The sequence below is a fragment of the Lycorma delicatula genome, chromosome 12, assembly GCF_047948215.1.
Source record: "Lycorma delicatula isolate Av1 chromosome 12, ASM4794821v1, whole genome shotgun sequence".
NCBI lineage: Eukaryota > Metazoa > Arthropoda > Insecta > Hemiptera > Fulgoridae > Lycorma > Lycorma delicatula.
This window is the reverse complement of record NC_134466.1, coordinates 15,235,643-15,255,304: the sequence shown is the minus strand read 5'-3', so window position 1 is coordinate 15,255,304 and position 19,662 is coordinate 15,235,643. Positions and strand designations below refer to the sequence as shown.

General features: G+C 30.0%; 1 protein-coding gene across 4 annotated transcripts in view; it reads left to right on the top strand.

Moving 5' to 3' along the window:
- The window catches only part of hyd (E3 ubiquitin-protein ligase hyd), a 150,537-nt gene that overhangs the window by 72,773 nt on the left and 58,102 nt on the right, over positions 1-19,662 (top strand). For 3 of the 4 annotated variants that reach the window (XM_075380019.1, XM_075380017.1, XM_075380018.1), the window contains 8 exons: positions 564-741; positions 1,710-1,890; positions 3,525-3,755; positions 5,322-5,463; positions 8,429-8,520; positions 9,537-9,793; positions 12,601-12,745; positions 18,129-18,407. In XM_075380019.1, coding sequence (XP_075236134.1) covers positions 564-741; positions 1,710-1,890; positions 3,525-3,755; positions 5,322-5,463; positions 8,429-8,520; positions 9,537-9,793; positions 12,601-12,745; positions 18,129-18,407 — 1,505 coding nt within the window. The remainder of the gene's footprint in view (positions 1-563; positions 742-1,709; positions 1,891-3,524; positions 3,756-5,321; positions 5,464-8,428; positions 8,521-9,536; positions 9,794-12,600; positions 12,746-18,128; positions 18,408-19,662) is intronic. The other variant, XM_075380016.1, reaches the window with a different exon arrangement.

Sequence of the window (19,662 nt, the reverse complement as noted above, 5' to 3'; positions counted from 1 at the left end):
TCCAGTTGCTTTTAAACTGCAGGATCCTACACATAATTATTCCTTTTTCAAATTACAAAGTCTCATTCTGATTAAAGAATTAGATATGGAAATACATAAAACTTTGATTTCCAAAATGTTGCAAAAAATTTTTGGCTGATTCCAGCTGCTCTATCTCAAAACCAGGTTCCTAAAGAAACTTGTGACTAACATATTCAGATATAGCATAAAAAGTTAACCAACAGTACCAAAATTTGAATCTGTATTTTTATTATTGTCAGAATTGTTAGTCAAAGATAAAAATGTTTACATATGTCCACAAACTGTAAGTACCCCCTTTTCAAGAGGCCATAAAAAATCAGTTAAACTTATAAGAAAAGAAAAATTCATGTCCTTATACTCATATTTGAATGAGAGAAGCAGAGTGTATGCTAAAAATATATGTTGGTAAAATAAAAAAAATAATTTAATATGAAGTCTGCAAACAATATTTTTTCTGGTGTTTAAAAAGTGTGAATTACTTTACTAGTTATCCTTTTGTTGTTAATTTCTGTTAATGGTGGTTTTATCTTTATTATTTACAGATTGACAGCAGTGTCGACTCCTTTAGTGCGAAGTAAACGTGTATTCCAAGCTTTGATTAAACTAGCTGTTGAAGAATTGTGTGAAACTGCAGATAGTTTGATTGCGCCTGTCAGGCTCGGTGTTGCACGACCTACTGCACCGTTCACTTTATCTAGTTCAGCTATGGAAGTCATTAATGTATGTATATTTAATAAACATGTAGTTGTTGATATAATTAAAATCCTTTATATTTATTATACTACTGTAGCAGTTTTGAGAAGTTTATTTTTTGCAAAATAATGCTGTACTTTTATTTATATTTTTAATAATAATACATGTAATTATAATATTAAAAAAAGATTTGATTGATCTTAAACGTATTTCAGCATATAATATTGAATTATATAAAATGAAATATAATATTACATATAACTATTTGTATTTGGAGATCAATTTGTTAATATTTATTTTTATTAATGTGGTATTAAAGTAAAACCAACCAGATAATATTTATTGAAATGTTCATGAACTTATTACATTTTTAGTCTACAGGTTTTTATTTGTAATTTTAAACTTTTTCAAATGGAAATACATTTGTGAAACATACTGATTATGCTTTTACCTAGGTTCTGCATTTCCTCTACATGAGACAGCATATAATGTGTTGTTTCCAACATCTCAACATTGTAATAGTTACATCAATTTGTTATTTTACACAACCTGCTTTTCTTTTCTTTTGGGCTATGATGCATATGAAGGATGTGAAGATAAAATTAATAAGTCAAGAGTTATTTTTTTTGATAATGAAGGTGTTCATTATGTAGTCAGTACGTATGATAAACAGTATGAAGATTTTGCTTATAGGACTGAATATCTCTTGCACCTTGCAGAGTTTCGCTTGCTGGTATGCAGAAGTATATTCAGCTCGGTGAAGAAAGGAGAGACTTCTTGTATCTTCTTTAGCAATTCTGCTATGAAATGCTTGTTGTTGTATGGTACGGGTGTGCTGTTTCATGTGTAAATTGTGTCTTCTCCTGAGTTCCTTGAAACTATTAAGTTACTGCCCCTGATATAGATAAATATAATTTGAAACAGAAGTGTAAAACAAAAATGCATATTTTCAAATTTTCATTTATTAGACAAGTTTTTGTGATTATTTTTTACAGGGGTCAGAGGAGCTGTTTTCAGTGGAACCGATGGCTCCACATGGTAGTATCAGTAGTCGTCAAAGAGTTATTTTAGGATCTGGTAGTCAGGCGGCTGATCTTACGAGACCATTAGGATTGTCTGGATCACGTAGTCGTGCTCCGGTATCACAAATGGATTTGGAAGAGGAAATGGCTGAGAGTGAGTTGTCTTGATTAAAATTAAATTAAATCACATTTCTTTATGTTTGTTAGCTTTGAAGTATTTGTTCAGAAAATAATTTTTATCCTGTTATTATTAACCTTGCTGATTCCTATTATGTCTACTTTAAGGTGATTAACAGCATTACTACTTAATTGTATTACATTATTAAACCATTAAAATCTATACATTCTTTTTTTCTGTCACTGCTATTTTGTGTAAGAATGTGTGGTTGTTTTAAATGTAAAGTTGGGTTCATTGATGTTAATGAAGCTATGAAATGTAGTGATGTAAAAATGTCCTACATGCTGCCGCCATTAAGTTAAGTAGTTGAAAAAATCTAGAAAAATCAATGTGCAGAAAAAAAAGTGCTTGGAAATATGTTAATTGGTTTTAGCATATCTGACTGTAAGTTGATGTGCTAAAATAAACGTAAACTGTTTAATATTAAAGTTGGAATCCCTGTTGTAGAAAATATCATTTGTTTGAAAAGAATTTCAATTATTATTATTATTATTTTTTTTTTATTTAAAAATGTTTGCTTTGCATGAAATGTGTTCTGTGGAGGAACAAAGGTGTGCTGCAATAAAGTGTTTATTTTCTGAAGGTGTAATACTGAGTCTAAATTCTCTCATGGATGTTAAAATAACTCTAAAAATTGTATTAACTATGAAAATTTTTTATAAGTGGATTTCAGAGTGTAAATCGGGCAGAACAATTGTTACGTTTTTCATTGTAGTGGAAATTTTAAGTGGATGCTTTGCAAAAATCATATTAGTGATCTTATGCACAAAAACAGATGGATAAAAATTCAGTAAATTGCCAGAATTTTTAGTGGGAGTATTGGTTCTGTCCATTTCATTATTCATTATAAGTTGAATTGTTGCAAAACTTGTTCAGTTGGTTTCTGAGATAATCCATTCAAAATTACAGACACTCAAATTTGTATAGAACTTAAAATAATGGCTTTAAGAGGAAGGTGGTGATGCTTTAATTGCATAATAACTTTCGGACTCATCATTTTGAGCCAGCATCCACATGCTAGAGTATGAAATTGAAATATCAAGTTTGTCCATCTGGCAAAAATTCAAAACCAACATGTTAAGTCATTAAAAGTGATTGTAATGATGTTTTGGGGACTATAAAGGCCAAATTTATTGCGATTTGGAAGAGCAATGAATTATCAACAGTGAATAGTGTTATGACATACTAACAATTGAATTAAAACCTGTAATAAAGAGAAAATATCCTGATTCTCTCTCAAGGCCAAATTCTTCTGTATATTAACACCTGTCTCCTTACTGCTCAAACGTTCAGGTCAGGAGGTGTTAACTATAGTCACCTTACAGTCCTGCTGTTGCACAGGCAGCCTTTTTTATTTGTTTGGTCCTCTCAGATTTATTACATGGCATCAAGTTTGGCAACATTGAACAAGTCAAGAATAGGGAATAAAAATGGCTCACACTGAAGTCCCTAATTGTAGGTCAGCGTACGTTGAAAAGTAGCCTTAGTTTCATTGTCATTGAATAAACAGTAATTTTTTATAGTCATTTATTTTTTTAATTACTAATAGAAATTCTTGTACTTTCTGTTTCATATGATTAAATGAAGAGCATGTACCTTACTTTTTACAGGTCTGGTTGCATTAGGCAATGATGTTGAAGGAAGTGATGGTGAAGAAGTTGCTGGAAGCAGTACTACTGGTGCTGTCGGTGGTAGTGGCGGTGTTTCAGAAGGTGGACCTCCAGTAGATGCCGAATCTGACGCTGAAGATTTAATGGTTGAATCCGAATCAGATTCTGATCAAAGTAATCAAGATGCTCAACGTAGTGTACAGACAGGAGCTACAGCTGGTTCTGATACTGGTAAGTATTGGTTCATTATTTTCTGTTAATGCTTTGTCTTATTACTCTTTTATTTTATAAAAGTGTGTTTACAAAATTCTTTTTAAAATCACAGTTAACTATATTTACTCTGTAACTGGTAAAATGCAGCTTATACGTATGGACTTTTTACCTTAAAAGCGAGGACTAAAGTGTAATTATAAAATGTAATTGTTTTAAGAAAATTTATATCTATTGCAATAATTCATGTAAAATTATCTAAGAAATTCAAGGATAACTTGGAAAAGTACAAGAAAATAATTATTTTAACATATGCTTACAAAGTGAAAAAGATTTTAGTTTAAATTACATTTTCCTCTACCCATATTCAGTCAATTGAATGAATCTCCATCTTCTTAGAGATTGATTTGAGTATTTTTTTTTTTTTTGTATAGGAAGTTCTTATTGTGGTCTCGTATTAAGTTTCTTCAAAGTAACTTTGGGAATTCTTTAAATTACAAATAGCATAGTTTATATAGACTATTTTAAGATATTTTTGTCTTCATTATTATCATTACTTGTATTACATCATTCTGATCAAAGCATTTTCAAACTTAAAAAAAACCTGCATTACCATGTATGAAATACAAAAAGCAGATAATAAAAGATTTGACAAGTACATTTTAATGTATATTTTATTTCAGTTAGACACATTTAAACTAAATTTAAAAAATTAAACATTTTCTCAGTTTCAGATTTTTCTAGTTTTTTGCTCTGTATTGGTAGTCTTTTTTTTATGTTATTTCTGTATTATTTGCATTTGTGTATCTTTTTAATAACACATTTTTTCATTTTCTGAGTTTCTCTTGTTGTGCTTTATGCAAATGACTATTTTAATATGAGTAGCATTTTTTGTAGGCCTAGAATAAAAATTCTAAATAAAAAGTTTTTGAAAATAAATTAAAATAATATTTAAAAAAGTATAAATAGATCTTTCTCAAGTGTGCCAAATTAAAACACCCACCAATAATTTACTAATTATTAATTTGGATCGTAGAGGTTTAAAAGTTAAAATTTATACGCTTAAAAAAATTATTATTTCTTAATTTATTTAAATACGTTTTTCTAAGTTTGATTTATTTTTTAATAAATTTGTGAAAAAAGTATTGTTTTAGCCCTGAATAAAATTGCTTAATGTAGAATAGTTTTGCTTTCTTCTTCAATGATATCTTACTGACGGAACCCACAGATTGCTTATATGCTACAATAAAACAGCATGATACTTAGTAAGTTTTTGGATATTGTGTGTACAATTTCCCTGTTCGTATAAGGTTTCAAAGAATTAAGTTAATAATTAATGTAGACATTGTGTATTATTTATGTTGATATATTTTCCGTATCAGTCTATTAGTAAAACTAATCGTATTGTTAAAAAAAAAATAATAAAAATCATTTGCTTATCTATAGTTACAAAGCTCAGTCGTGTATGGATTATGGAATTTATTTCATAACATATTTTGTGCCGTTTGTGTCATTAATTTTGTTTCGGCAACGGACATTTTTATTGATAACGGAGGTTGTCTTGTTTGGTTGTTGACATTTAAACAGGTATGGCATCGCTGCTTCTGTTCCCAGAGGAAGATTCCGGTGATTCTAGTCAGCAGGAAGAAGAAGAATCTGAAGGAGGTGAGAGCGATGAGATGGATACCGAAGAACTCGTCCTGGGTGAAGAACAGCTTGAAAGAAGGAGGTAATAATTTTGTTTATATATAATATCCCTTTAAATTTAAATTCAAACTTAGACGCATTTTGAAAATTTTTTTTATTAAACAGTAGAATTAATTATCAGAATATTTAGTTTCAGTAACAGTCTAGAGCTGAGTGATACTGTGCTGCTACATGCTACATTATCTAATATAGTTATACTGTGTAAAAAAAAAAAAAAAAGTAGTAAATTTCATAAATCACTTTTAATATGTTGTGTTTATATAGATTGATGTTATCCTATCAAGAGATTTAGAATCGCTTTAAAAAGTCTTACAAAAAGATTGAAATAGATGCTGTACAAATAGGACTAATGTAGTTAATTTTAAGAAGGCAAGGTATATATGTTATAATGATATATCAACAAGAAGAACCGCCTCAAACAAGATAACATAATCTCAGTAATAGCATCATTTCTTAATAAGTCTCATAATAAGAATAAAATGAGGCCGGTCTTGATCGGATTCGGACTGAAAAAAATGCAGTTTATTTAATTTAAGGCTTCTTAAAAGCAGGCTTTGGTAGGGATATGAAGTATGGATTTTGAAGCAGAAAATTATTAAGAAAGTGTATGGTTCTTATGGAGAGAGAAGATAGTGGATTTCCATAAAAATGAAGAATTGATTCGATCAGAGGTGAAAATATTAAATTTATAAAAGCCCAAAGAAAATGGATTAATTATAAAGAGAAGATTGAAGCTGAAATGATTACAAAAGAAAATGATTACAAGAGAATTTGTGTAAGAGAGGTATCTGTGCAGACCCTGGAATAAAAACATATGAATGAGGTGATTAATAGGTCGGCCGATATAAAACTAGAGGTTGCAGTATGCAAGATTTTGTAGTGGACAAAGGCTTAACGTGGATTGTAGTAGTACCGCAAAAGAACGAAACTATTAACAAGTTTTATTTTGTAATTAATAAAAAAATACACTTGAATTATTCATTTTTATATTTCTGTTTTTCTTTCAATTTTGACCGGCTAAAGGACTCACACCAACTCTTCACTTTGTTTTCTTTCTTTTTTCTCTTAATGTTTTCTTTGTTTCTTTATGTAATTTTGCTTTTTCTTTTTTGATCATTTTTCTCTATTTTTAATAGCTTCTGCAATTTGTTTTTCTTTTAAATATTTAGAGGTTTTTGCAAATCACTTTTGTTCTAGTTTTTTGTTTGCAAAGCTGTTTAATATTGTTTGTTAATCAATTATTATTTGTTGTGTAAAGAAGGTTTAAAGTTCAAGTTTTTCCCTTTTAATTGTAGTAGAGAATTTTTCATTTCGTTCATATAGTTTGCAATGTTGCTTCTAGTTTAGTTCTTTGGGGAGAAAATCATTCTCCTGTGCGGTCTTGGCCACTTAGGTTGCCAGGTTCATCTCTTATGGATTTTTTTCTTTGGGGTTATTTAAAAGGCAGTATTCAGAAATAATCCTTTCATAACTGATCTAATCAAATTGATCATCGAAGTTGAAATATCCCAGTTAAAATGTGATGAACCCTGAATAGCTGCTAATGGAGGACATTTTGAACATTTATTATAACATAATTTTTTAATATTTATAGTTTTTTCATAATATGTTGGTTTTCACTTCATTTCATGTATGTTTTTACTTCCTTGTACTTCATACAAGGAAGCATTGTAATAGCAAAAAATTTGGTTTTTAGATTTCAACGGAAATATCCATTTTGACCATCCCTGAATTCATTTTGACTAGTTTTGGTGTGATAACTGTATGTATGTATCTAGCATAACTCAACTATTAGCTGTAGAATGTTGAGATTTTGGATTTAGGACTGTTGTAACATCTAGTTGTGCACCTCCCCTTTTGATTGCAATCAATATGACCAAAAATGTTCAAAAATGCCCAAAATCCAACAAAATTGGATTTTGGACTTTTTCTTAACTGTAGTAATAAGCCCTCATTGAGAATTTGTCAGTGATATATCATAATTCATTGGTTCCAGACTTGTAGCCAAATAAAAGTTTAGTTAATGTAATATTTGGATCTTACAAGCTGAAGGCACATCAGTTCGAATCTGACTTCATGTCCTTTAATTTAAATTGATTTTTTTTTCAAATGGGTTTCACAACTTTTTTTTTGCTCACATCTGAATAATTGTTTTTTCAGCAAGTTCAATTTAATTAAAAATTGAACTTGCTGGTGTTGTTAATTAGGTACTGTGTATTACGCAGGTGCTTTGAAAGAAATATAAACAGTAAATACTTTTGTCAGTATATATGTGTAGTGTTCTGAAGTTAAGTTGTGTGCCAGAGTGTTACAGGTGATGATTAGCCTTTTGTGTGATAGATTGTGGTAGTTTTTAGGCTTAGCAGAACCATATATATTTTAATGCAACAGCTCGTACATCTTTGCCCAGCTGCCATATGTTAGTTCTCCCCAAAAAAACTAATAACTTCGCAGCAACATTATTCACTGTGTGGACTGCTGCCACCAGAAATCATGTTCATCTTCTATTAACAGCGCTATGAAGTCAGTTATAATTTGCTGGTAGCTATCAGAAGTTGTTTCCATGAAACATGTTGAACCCACCACATCCTCTTCTGGGAAAGCTGAATGTAATGTCGTCTCATGAAATATGTGAGTGTTCTTTGCACTCCAATGTTGGTTGCTTACAGTGGACTAATGAGTTCAGGGTTGTGTAACTTTTCATATACTTTTCAGAGTTGTGGCAAATATTTTATTTGTTTTTAATACCGACATAAACTATCTTGGTAGTTCATGTTAGAAAACAAACTACAGATGTACTCAAAGTAAAATCGACACAGCTGCCTACAGGTTCTGAATTAAGAAAGTTGTATTACAGTCAAAGGGCTGGGCTTCAAAATATCATGCTAGTCAATCGATGTTAAACATAATTTATTTAAAGTATATATATTATGGAATAATTAAAATTTGTTGCTAGTGATTACTATAATTTGACTTAATTTTTTCAGCTCAAATAGCGGTACTGGACAAAGAAGTAATTTGGCCCCTCAATCTATGCAGTGGGCTATACGAACACGTGATAATACATCTCGTTCTACAGGTACATCTAACATTTTTCCTGGTTAAATCTTTGTTTAATGTTGATTGTCAAATTCAACTTACATATTTTTCCTAATTAAGGAAAGCAGTTTTATCATGTGAAGTTTATGTTTTTGCAGATTCTTATGTTGTGATATTCTTCTATTAAAAAATCGTTAATGCTTTCTTTTTAAATTAGTTTTATAAAATTTATTATGTTTCAAAAGAAAAGAAAAGGAAAGTTGTCAATAAAAATGCTAAATATTCATGAACAAATAATATATTTTTATTATACAAAGTTAATTTTTTCACAAAGGGTGCAGGGAGAATATAACAGGTTTAAAAAGCTGTTTTTTTATAGTAAAGTTAATTTAATCTATTTATGAAGCTATTTTTATTGTCAATAATGTACTTTTGATGATAGCAATATTACCAATTAACGATAGGAAGAATGTAGCAATTCAGTTTTGGTATCTAGCAATGGTGCTGGTTGTACAAGCAATATTATCACAGAATTGATAAATGCTAAATTGATAAATGTTGCCAATGCCAGGGTTATATATAAATTTAATGGTATGTTATAACATACCATCAGCATTGAAAAAAATTAATTGATCAGTATGATGATATTGGGGTTAAGCTTTTAAAACAGAAATCTTAAAAACAATTAAATTATTAAATAGATGGAAGTGTACTTATAAATGCTATTTTCAGGAGTAGCTTAATTGTATTTTTTCTTCATTGGTTTTTATTTATAGAAGTTGTGTCCTAAAATGGTGAAGAAACGCATCTAATTTTTTATTTCTAATTTGTATTGTTCAAATTTATATTTAGTTTAATTATTTGTATAGATTCATTTCCTGAATGTTTGATATGACAGTTTATAAACTCCCGTACATTAACAGTTTATTAATTTTAATAGAATAATTTTATTGTTCTGTTATCCTCTTGTTTTAAACATTTTTTTTAAAATTTTAATATATAGTAATCTTCTTTTTTTAAGTTTTATTATTATTTTTATGAATATGATTCATTTAGGAGGATTCAGAGTGGCATCTGGAAATTCACTGGTATTTATAGATCCTTCTATGTTAAGACGTTCTACTGCAGCAGCGGTTGCCGGTGGTCATGAACCGGTTACTATGGCTACTACTGCCGCTTGTCTTGCACGTGCATTTGCTATAGTGCTACGACAGATTGCTGATCTTCTTGCTATAATGCAAGATTACAATGCGTTAGCACCGGCTCTTCCAAAAACTCTTGATGTCACATACCAGGATATGATCAATTTGCAGGTATGACTTTATTATTTTGTTCTGTAAATATAAATGACATATATATTACTTGCTTCTGTGAGCAACACCCTACATAAAATATCAGTAAGTTAATCTTTAGTCAGTTTAAAAATAAACTGATTTAATATAATTAAAATATTATTTTTGCTATATATTTGTCCCTCTATTACCAAATTAGTAAATCCACATGTTTTCATACCTGTTCGTCTTAACAAGATTGTGCCATGAACTTTTCTTTTCTCATTTGTCTTTGGATCTCTTTATACTGAATTTTGTCAACTCATATAATTTTCAACATCCTTCTGTAACATCACATTTCAAAAGCCTCTATTTTGCTTTGTTTTTTTCATTTTCACTGCTTTGTATTTTCCATGTTTCTCTCCATACAATTATTATCAACAGTCTTTCTAATTTTTACATTTGTATTTGATAAAAGCAGATTTATACACGTAAGCCCTCCTTGGTTTGTCAACTTACTTTTCATGCCTACATCAAAATTATCGTTTATGTTATTAACATTACTTTACCGATCATGTGTATTAATGTAATTTTATTTGACTTAGATATAAAACTTTTCATAAGTTATTTATCTTTATTACTTAGTGACTCAGCAGTACCGCATTGTGGGTAAGATTGTTTGTTACTAGTTTTTTGCAACTTAATAGGTCTGTATTTTACTGTGGTTCAGTTCTGGATATTTATAAACAGTAATTGTTTCTATCTTTTTAATAGTCCCTTTGTTTTATTATATTCTCTAATGTTAAAATGAGATTTTGCTTAAGTCCTGATCAATACTGGTAATTAACAAAAAGAGTTATACCTTAAAGATATTGATTTAAAATGTCTGGCTTTTGTTCAACAAATGAATGGATTCATTCTTTCTTATAGAAAGAAAGAGGGTCAAGTTCAGTACATTATCTGTAATGTGGTTTACATGTAGAAACTTTTATTTACTGATCTGTTAATGAGTGACCTTTGACTTTCAAATTAGACTAGACAGTATGATTAGTAGAAATCTATGTATTGAGGAGGAAACTCGGTTGCTAGTTAGGCTTTTGTGTAAGTTTTGGATAGGAAATGAGTTTTCTTGTACAGTTCCCCAGGGAAAAGTGCCCTCACTCTACTAAGCTGCAATAAAAAAGTAGCTGCTCTAACTGGTGTCAGAATAGTGGCTGGTTGAATTTTTCTGTAGTAATCGCCCAAGGAAGAGGATTAAATAAGATAAGAGAATTGACCTACAGAGGTACTTCCTCTTATTACAATAGAACAAAAGGAGTAGTCTTGTCCACTATCAGTGCCTTACATAGGTAAGTAAGTTATCATCTTAGGTAGCTTATGATGATAGAGCCTATCATTTTTTCCTTTTTGATACATTGCATTCACTTCCAAATAAACTTGGTTACCCCAATTACAGTTAGTGTTATTGATGATAAGAGATGTATTTTTATAGTGTCTTGAAAAATTCTAAACCTGAGTTTGAGTGCAATGTTGTAATATTTAATATATGTTACTTTTTATACTTAATATATGTTGTAATACTAGTGAGTTTTAATACTTAATAGTCATTCACTAATTTAGTAAAATTGGCTGTATAAAGATGAGAGAACCTGTGTTAATATCCTGAATGGTTATAATCTAAAACAGGCACAGAAAATCTGGTGTCAGATATAACAATAAAAGTTGTTTGTTACGTTGAATTTTCTTTTGAGTTGAAAAATTAATTTGCCCGATGAAAATGAAATTGAATCTACATTTTCTGAAAGATTAAATAATAAAATTTACATTATACACTCTTCTGATGTATCCTTTTCATATTCTGTTTCACGTTTTTGTGTTATTCTTTCTACCTTTCTTTGTGTTATACTGGTCCTTCGTTCCACATTAAATATTTTTCATAAAAGTGTATATTTTTATATTTCAAAACTAATGATCGTAAAAAAAAATGCTTTTATTTCTCAATGTAATCTCTGCTACAATTATTCATTTATTCCCAGCATTTCAGTAGTATCTGGATGCAGTGTAGAAAGATTTGTCATTATCTCGAAACCAAGCTAGGACACCTCATCATTGCTGTTGAAATGCTGGCCTCCCAGGAACAATTTCAAGGGCCAAAAAAGGTGAAAATTGCTGGGAGCCAGGTCTGAACTGTATGGGGAAAGTGGCAATAACATTCTCCCAACCAAGATCTTGTAGCATAAATGTCGTGCGGTGTGCTGTATACAGTCGTCGTGCATTGTCCTGCAGAAACAAAAAGCCTTTAGTGGTTGCACCAGGCTGTTGAGGAACTTTGCAGTAGTACTTACTGTCAATATTGCTGACAAGTTATTCATTGAATATCAAGGATCAGTTCTTCCGTTTGTTGAATATTCATGGGAATGACTACATTAGGCTGTGGTATGGCCTACTTTAAGACGTTGACCACTCAAATGTTTTACTGTAACTAAGAGTTTCATCACTGTACTGTTCAAGGAGTCGCGAATGAATCTCACCAGGTTTTACACCTTCATTCACAAAATTTTCATTACAATGTGCTATTCCGCTATCTATTCACTACATCATACACCATGTTCTTTATGACTGATTATTGTTAAATGTTGCTTCATGCCAGCGTGCTGAACTGTAATAGCTGACACTTGTACCTTATGTGTACAACCAACAGTGTGCAGGAACCACCATTTACACTATTCTGAATTGATGTGAAAATGTCCCTTGTATATTGGCAATCCTTGCGTAAATTTTCGGTGCAATGTTAAGAAGTTAAACTTATGATTTATTAATACATAATTTTATATTTTTCATATGTGCAGTCTTATCTGGAGAAGCAGTTGAAACCTACTTGGGATTGGTTGTTGATGGTCATGGACTCGACTGAAGCGCAACTGAGATTTGGTGCATCATTGACACACTCATCAGATCCAACACATCCAGGTCATCCTTTACATCAGTCATCAGGTTTGTAACTGATTTTATTTATTTATAAAAAGAGTTTTCTTTTACGTTGTAGATTGGTTCAATTTCTGATTTTTCTCAGTTTGTTGTCAAATCATACATTACTGTGCTTATACCATTATATGGCGGCCTATCCTGTGGCTATCTTTGTGTTATCTTTGTTTTCACTTGGCTTTTACCATTTACACTATCAACTTAAAAATTGATTGAGCCAAGAATGTTGTAAAATATAAGTGTACATATTCAATCAAATTCCAGGAAAATACAAGAATAGAAAGACCCGGAACACACACATTTGCAGACAGAACTGCTATAACAGTTGATATGATTCACTGTTTTACTGCCCAGATAGCTTTGGTAGCATCATTATAGTGGTTTATGCTTGTACTTTCAACATATCTGTGCTGGGTTCAACATGCAAAACAACTCGGCGTGCTTTTAATTTAAGATTGGCAGCCCTTTTTCTCTCTTCTCCTGCTATTCCTGAGTGTTGTACTGTTCTTGCTGTTGTTCGTTTGTGCTGTTAGTTCTAATATCCTTTATACTGTAATTATTGTGTTCACATTTGATTGGCTTAGTGTAATTTTGTGAGTAATATAAAGTTCCTGTCAATAGTGGACCTGTTTTCAGATTTATTTCATAAAACCTGATCGTATTTTACAAGAGGGTAGTGATGATGATGAACTTTGTAGTAAGAATGGGTGGCAATGTAAATAGTATTTTTAGTAATTTAAGTAGATGTCCTGATAGACATGTAGTAGATGTCCTTGTTTAATATTAATGGCGTAAATATGACTGAGGTAAACAGGCCAACTATGAACATTTTTCATGATCATGATTATAGTAATAACAATCAAACAATTAGTTAATGATACCATTAATGATACAAAACTAAATGTTCCTAACACTTCAAACAGTTATGACAATGAACTAGAATTAGATGTTCCCAATATATCATGTACTAAAATTAGCAATTCAGATTTGAATGTTCCAAATATTTCAAACAATGGTAACAGTGATTTACAATTAGATGTTTTCAGTATATCAAACACCAATGATTTAGAATTGAATGTGGCAGATGCCTCAAATGTTTCCATCAATTGTGAGTCAAATACATTTTAAGTTTTCTGTAAATAATTTAATTGAAGAGTCTAATGAAGAAAATGCTGCTCATGAAACAGATAGCTCGCTAGATAATACTGATGATAACCCTGATTTTTTACTTTGTTCAGACGATTCAGATTTGTCTTGAGAAACAGACAGTAGTGAAGATGTATTTAACCCTGCCTCACTTTCTTCTCAAGATCAATCCTCTACTTCGCAAGTAAGTAATACGACAAATTCAGATGATGATGTTTGGGATAAACTTGCTAGCTTCATTTCCTGATTTTGAGTTTGAGGTGAATCTACTGTTGGAATGAAAATGCCAATTGACAATAATGCAGACCCTTATGATGTTTTTAGTAAATTTTGGGATAATGATCTGATGCGAAAATGACCAATAGGAAATACATTTAATGCTGTAACATTTGAAAATCTTCAAAAATTTTTATCCTTTGCTTGGTGGCCAAGTAAAATTTCCGACATTGCAGAAAATGTTTTCAAATAACCCATTATATTATCACCCTGTTTTTGTAGTTACTATGTCTGGTAGATGTTTTGAGCAGATTCTTCGTCGTTTTTGTTTTCCTGGTTTTGATAAAAGCGACATGTTATATGTCACAAAGGCAATATATGTTCACAAAGTGAATATTTATGTAGAAAAGCTTTCCAAGAAGTATATTATCCTGGCCAGTCCTTATCTTTGGATGAAAGTTTGCTCTTTTTGAGACTTGACTTATAATGACTTAACTTTTTAAGACTTAACTTAACTTTTAACTTAAGACTCTTAACTTTTTAAGACTTGACTTATAATGTGTCAATATTTGAAAGCAAAAAGGCAAGATATGGAATTAAGTTTTGTGTGCTCTGCACACCAAATGGTTTTGTTTTGAATTTAGAAATACGAGTATATAAAGGCAAATATAACAATAACCAAGAAGGAGGAAAAATTGACGATATTGTTTTAAGGTTGATGGAACCATATTTAGGTAAGGGTCACCATGTTTATGCTGACAGTTATTTCAACAGCACTGGCCTTTCTGAAAAATTATTACGTGAAAAAATACATTAAACAGGAACATTACAAAAAGACTGACTGGGAAATCTATCAGGAGTGATAAGAGATAATGTTAAAAAAATGATCATACATTGTTGTGGAAAGGCAATATTTACAATTTACAAGCAGAAAATTGTTAGGGCAGAAAATAAATTGAACCAGCAGAAATAGTTTCATACAATCAAAAAATGTCACATTGATCAATCCCAGACACATTTTAAATATGACACATTTCAATATGACGTCAAATGACGTCATATTATTTGTGTCCATGAAAACCCATAAGATGGTATAAAAAAGTTATGTTTTATTTGCTTGATGTTATAGTGTATAATGCATTACTCTTATTTAAGGATAAAATGAATTCAAAACTGCCTTTTATTGACTTCAGTGACATGATTATTTTAAAATTAATACATGTACCAGAAAATGTAACAACTTAAACCAACTTAAACTTAAACCAGCCAACTTAAACCAAGACGTAAGGAAAATAATTCAGTAACATTACTTTCTGCTGAAGGTGTGAAATAAATTTTCAAGAGGATATTCCAACCCCTGAAGGTTGGAACGTGCTTATTATCTTATGTGTCAGAAATGCGCTCAAAACAAAATGAAAAAACAGTCTTGAAATAAATGCAAGATTTGTCTTATACCATTACGTGCTGGTAAGTGCTTTGAAGAATGACATAAAAATCTTAAACTTTAAATACATAAGTTTACTGTTCTGAGTGGTTTTATTTGTAACATTTATATGAATTTTAATAAGATGTCTATGAAAGATCTAAAGTCATAGTGAATTAAGTTTTTATGAACTTTTGTAAAAGTCAGAATTTTAACTGTATTGATTTTAGTAATTGTGATTTTATTGTAATTCTTAGTTAAATAAGCGAGAGAAATATTCAAATCCATTACTTGAGAATTAGTTTGTTTTAATTCATAATTTCTAAGTCAATCCTTACTGTATTTCATAATGGCTGATTATTATTTCATATATGTTCTTTTAAAATATTAATCGCTAAAATATATTTTTTAAATAGATAAAAATCACTGCATACTTTTATAATATGTTATAGCAGTCATGTCAAACTGTCGGCGAATGAGTTAAGCTATTTTTACCTCTTTTGTAAGACTGTAATCTGGTTAATTGTTTAATTAATAACATTTGTATTTGGGGCTAACTCAGGATGGGTCTGGTTTTACACTCTTTTATTTTGTAATATTTATCATGTAATGTGTTATTAATGTAGAAATATGTAGTTATTTATTTTCTCTGTGGGTGAAACTTAATTCGAAGCAGAATGTTTAGTTGCTGTAAATTAACAGTTATCATGGGGTTTTAAACTCTTCTACTACTTTGGGTCCATTATATTTAAGCGTATCTGTAGTAATGACTATTGATAATAATCAATAGTCATATTTTGTAACAGCATATTTTGGATAGACAGCATATTTGCTGTCTATCCAAAAAATCACAGATATTGAACATTTAGCATCCCAGATAATTATTAACATTACTTTTCTTGGTGATAGAAGTCTTTTCTACCTCGAACTGAAATACTCCTCTTCATAAGTAAATCGTTTTTTGATCGGTTTATAATAATATGTTACATAATCACATTAAAAATGAGTAGATATGGTATTTACCATGGTGGATGGTTCGATGGAAACTGTGATAAAACCATGATTAGAGCAGTGACAAAATACACAATTAACCATAAAATAAAAAAAAAAGTAGAGTTTGTTAAAATCCTTTTTGATTAAAAACATAAATATATGAAGTAATTGTAAATTAATTATATGAAGATACAATCCAAAAGTAGTGTATATAAATAATGTATATTTATATACATTTAACATGTATATAAATTTATTTAAATCAAAAATGATTTAAATAAATTCATATACATGTTAAATGAAGATGCAAAAAGTTAATTTTTTTATTTTTTGTAATTTTTATTTAAAAAACCCTTTGACAAATTAATATTGTTTTTGAAAAGGAAAAGTTTAATTTTATTATTAATAAATTTGTAGGAAAATCTTTTACATATATTGGTAGTTTATTAAAAATGTTAATGAAAACATAATAAATGCATTTCTTCTTAACCAAAGTTTAATTTAACAGTTCTACTGTCTAGTGGAGATTGCAATTTTTTTAAAGATATTTTAACCAGTATTTTCAGCAAAGGTTGCAGATTCATAAATATAAACAGCGGTAAGTTACAAGTTTTAATTCGCTAAATGTTGCTCATTTTTATGGAGGACAAATAATGATCGGGAAACCCATTTTTATGTCTTGAAAACTTATTCTGACATGTTGAAGAAATATATTTGACGAGAATATACTTAGCGTTTTAAGAAGCTTCAAAGTGATATTTAAGTGATTCTAAAGCAGTATGGTTTGATCTTGTTGTATATGAAATCATGTTGGTTGTTCCACAAAGATATATCATCTAGCAAGATGCCCAGAAATTTTATCATCATTAATACTATCATTGTCATTAATGGGAATTTTGCTTGCTAATTGACATCTGCCTGAGAAACGTATGTTTAAAGTTAGTTTAAGGTACTTTTAAGTAATTGTCTTCGAATATAGATGTAGTAATGTTACCTACAAAAAGGATAATCATAAATGGTTCAAGATCCCGGAACAGATCATTAATAAACAGTAAGATGCTTTGCCTTATCGCTTGGATTTTTATTCATAACTTGAGTCCAGGATCAATGAAAGATCATATTAAAAAATCCTTATTCAGGTACCTGAAGTTATGACATTACAATTTATTTTTGATATTAAGTCGCCTTGGCACTCATTTTGCAGTTTTTCTTGTTAGTTTTGATCAGGTGAACTGTACCGATGCTTACATTGCAATTTTCAGCATTTCTTTCTACAGTAACTTGTCCATTTTGGACAAGGAAACAATCACCTGAGTAAAATTCCAAAATCTGTGTCGAGTTCCTAAATCTGGTACTTGAGACCAATCTTCATCAAATTACAAATTCTGCAGTGCCATTTAAACGGTCATTAAAGGTCATTCAATTTTACAATATTAATCATTTAGACTTCATAGTCTGTTCGCATGTCATTTCAAGAAACAAATAAGTGAAACTTACGGCTTATTTTTTAAATCATGTACATTGTAGGAGAAGAGAATATGTGGGGGTGTTTATTTGTTGGTTACATTTCAAAACCTCTTGTACATTTCTTATAAGATTGCTTTTCTTATATAGGAGGTGCTGTTGGTGCCAGTACAGCTCTATTAGGATCATCATCTTTATCATTATCAGTTTTGAACAGTTCAAATAATAATGCATCAAGCAACAATGGCGCAACAGCTGCAACGCAGAGCAGTAGCCGTGTACCTGGAAGCGGTTCTGGTGGATCAACATCAGCTGGACATCGTGCTGTCTCATCTGGCGGATCTAATCAGAATAATTCCAGTGGGACACGTATTGTTGGTTTCCAAACTAATTCTAATGATGCACCGCGTAATAACCGTGATCGTGATGGTAAGTTTTTAGATCTTATATTACTTGTTTGTTTCCTAACTGAAAATAAAGCAGGGTTATTTGTTTAGGTTCTGCTTCAAGATATTCTCATTTTGTTTGTTCCTCTTCAGTGGCCAAGCGATAAAGAAATTTTAGTTTCCTTTAACAATAGTAAATTTGATAGAAATGGTTTTTAGATAATAATTTTCAGTTAAACTTTGTTATATTTAAATTTAATATTTAGTTTGATATTATTCATTTTTGAAATACCTTGAATTTTCTAATCGGATACCTGTTCAGTAGTCATGTGTCTTTATTTTATCTGTTTGTTCCCATATAGACTGATTCAGATATGATTTGATTTATGATAAGTTGATGTTAGATCAATTAGAAATTGAGACATCAAGATGTTGTGATTTCATAAAAATTATTATTTATTCAGAATAAAATTCGGTTGAATCTTTAAAAAAAGTTATATTTATTATAGTAGTTAGGAGAATTTGATTGCCAGTATAATGAGTGGAATTGAAAATTATTTGAGATTTGGTTAAGGTTCTGTCATATAACTAGATGTGCTGACTGAATGAGACAAACCGCTATACTGTAACAAGGAAAATGTGTATTTTTAAAGATGGCCTTACCAACAAGCAATAAGGTGTTGTAATTTTAATTTAACATATACTCTTGAGTAAGTGTACAAAAAACAGCATGGTTAGTATGGTTTTTTAAATTAAACCTTAATTTAATTTTAAAAAAATAACTAAAAAGTCTCTTAAATTCAGGAAAATAAGAGAGGTATACGAATAGGATTAAGGTAACTGTTACAATAGTAGAATGTGAAAAAAGGGCAATCTCTCTGATTCAGAAAGTAAGAAAAGAGTATCCGTAAAAGATACAATCAATATAATTTAAAATAAGTAAGCAATTGAAGTAATTTATATATATAATGTTAATTATATAATAATTTCCACTTACCAACTTTTTTTATTGTGTTTGAGCGCTTTCGGATATTAATCCATCATCAGGAACATTTATGTGTTATGAATTATAATTATTTCCTTCACAAATTAAAATACTAAATGAATTCTGAATTTTAAAAACAGAAATTATAAATACAACAGTTGATCATCAAAAGGTAAAAATCATATCAACGCTGTCAGTCATTCAGTATGAAGCTCTCAGCTGATATGTGAACATAATTTTTGACATAACAGTTAAGAGCTTCATACTAACATGACGAACAATGTATATTGTGTTGACAATAAATTGTTGTATT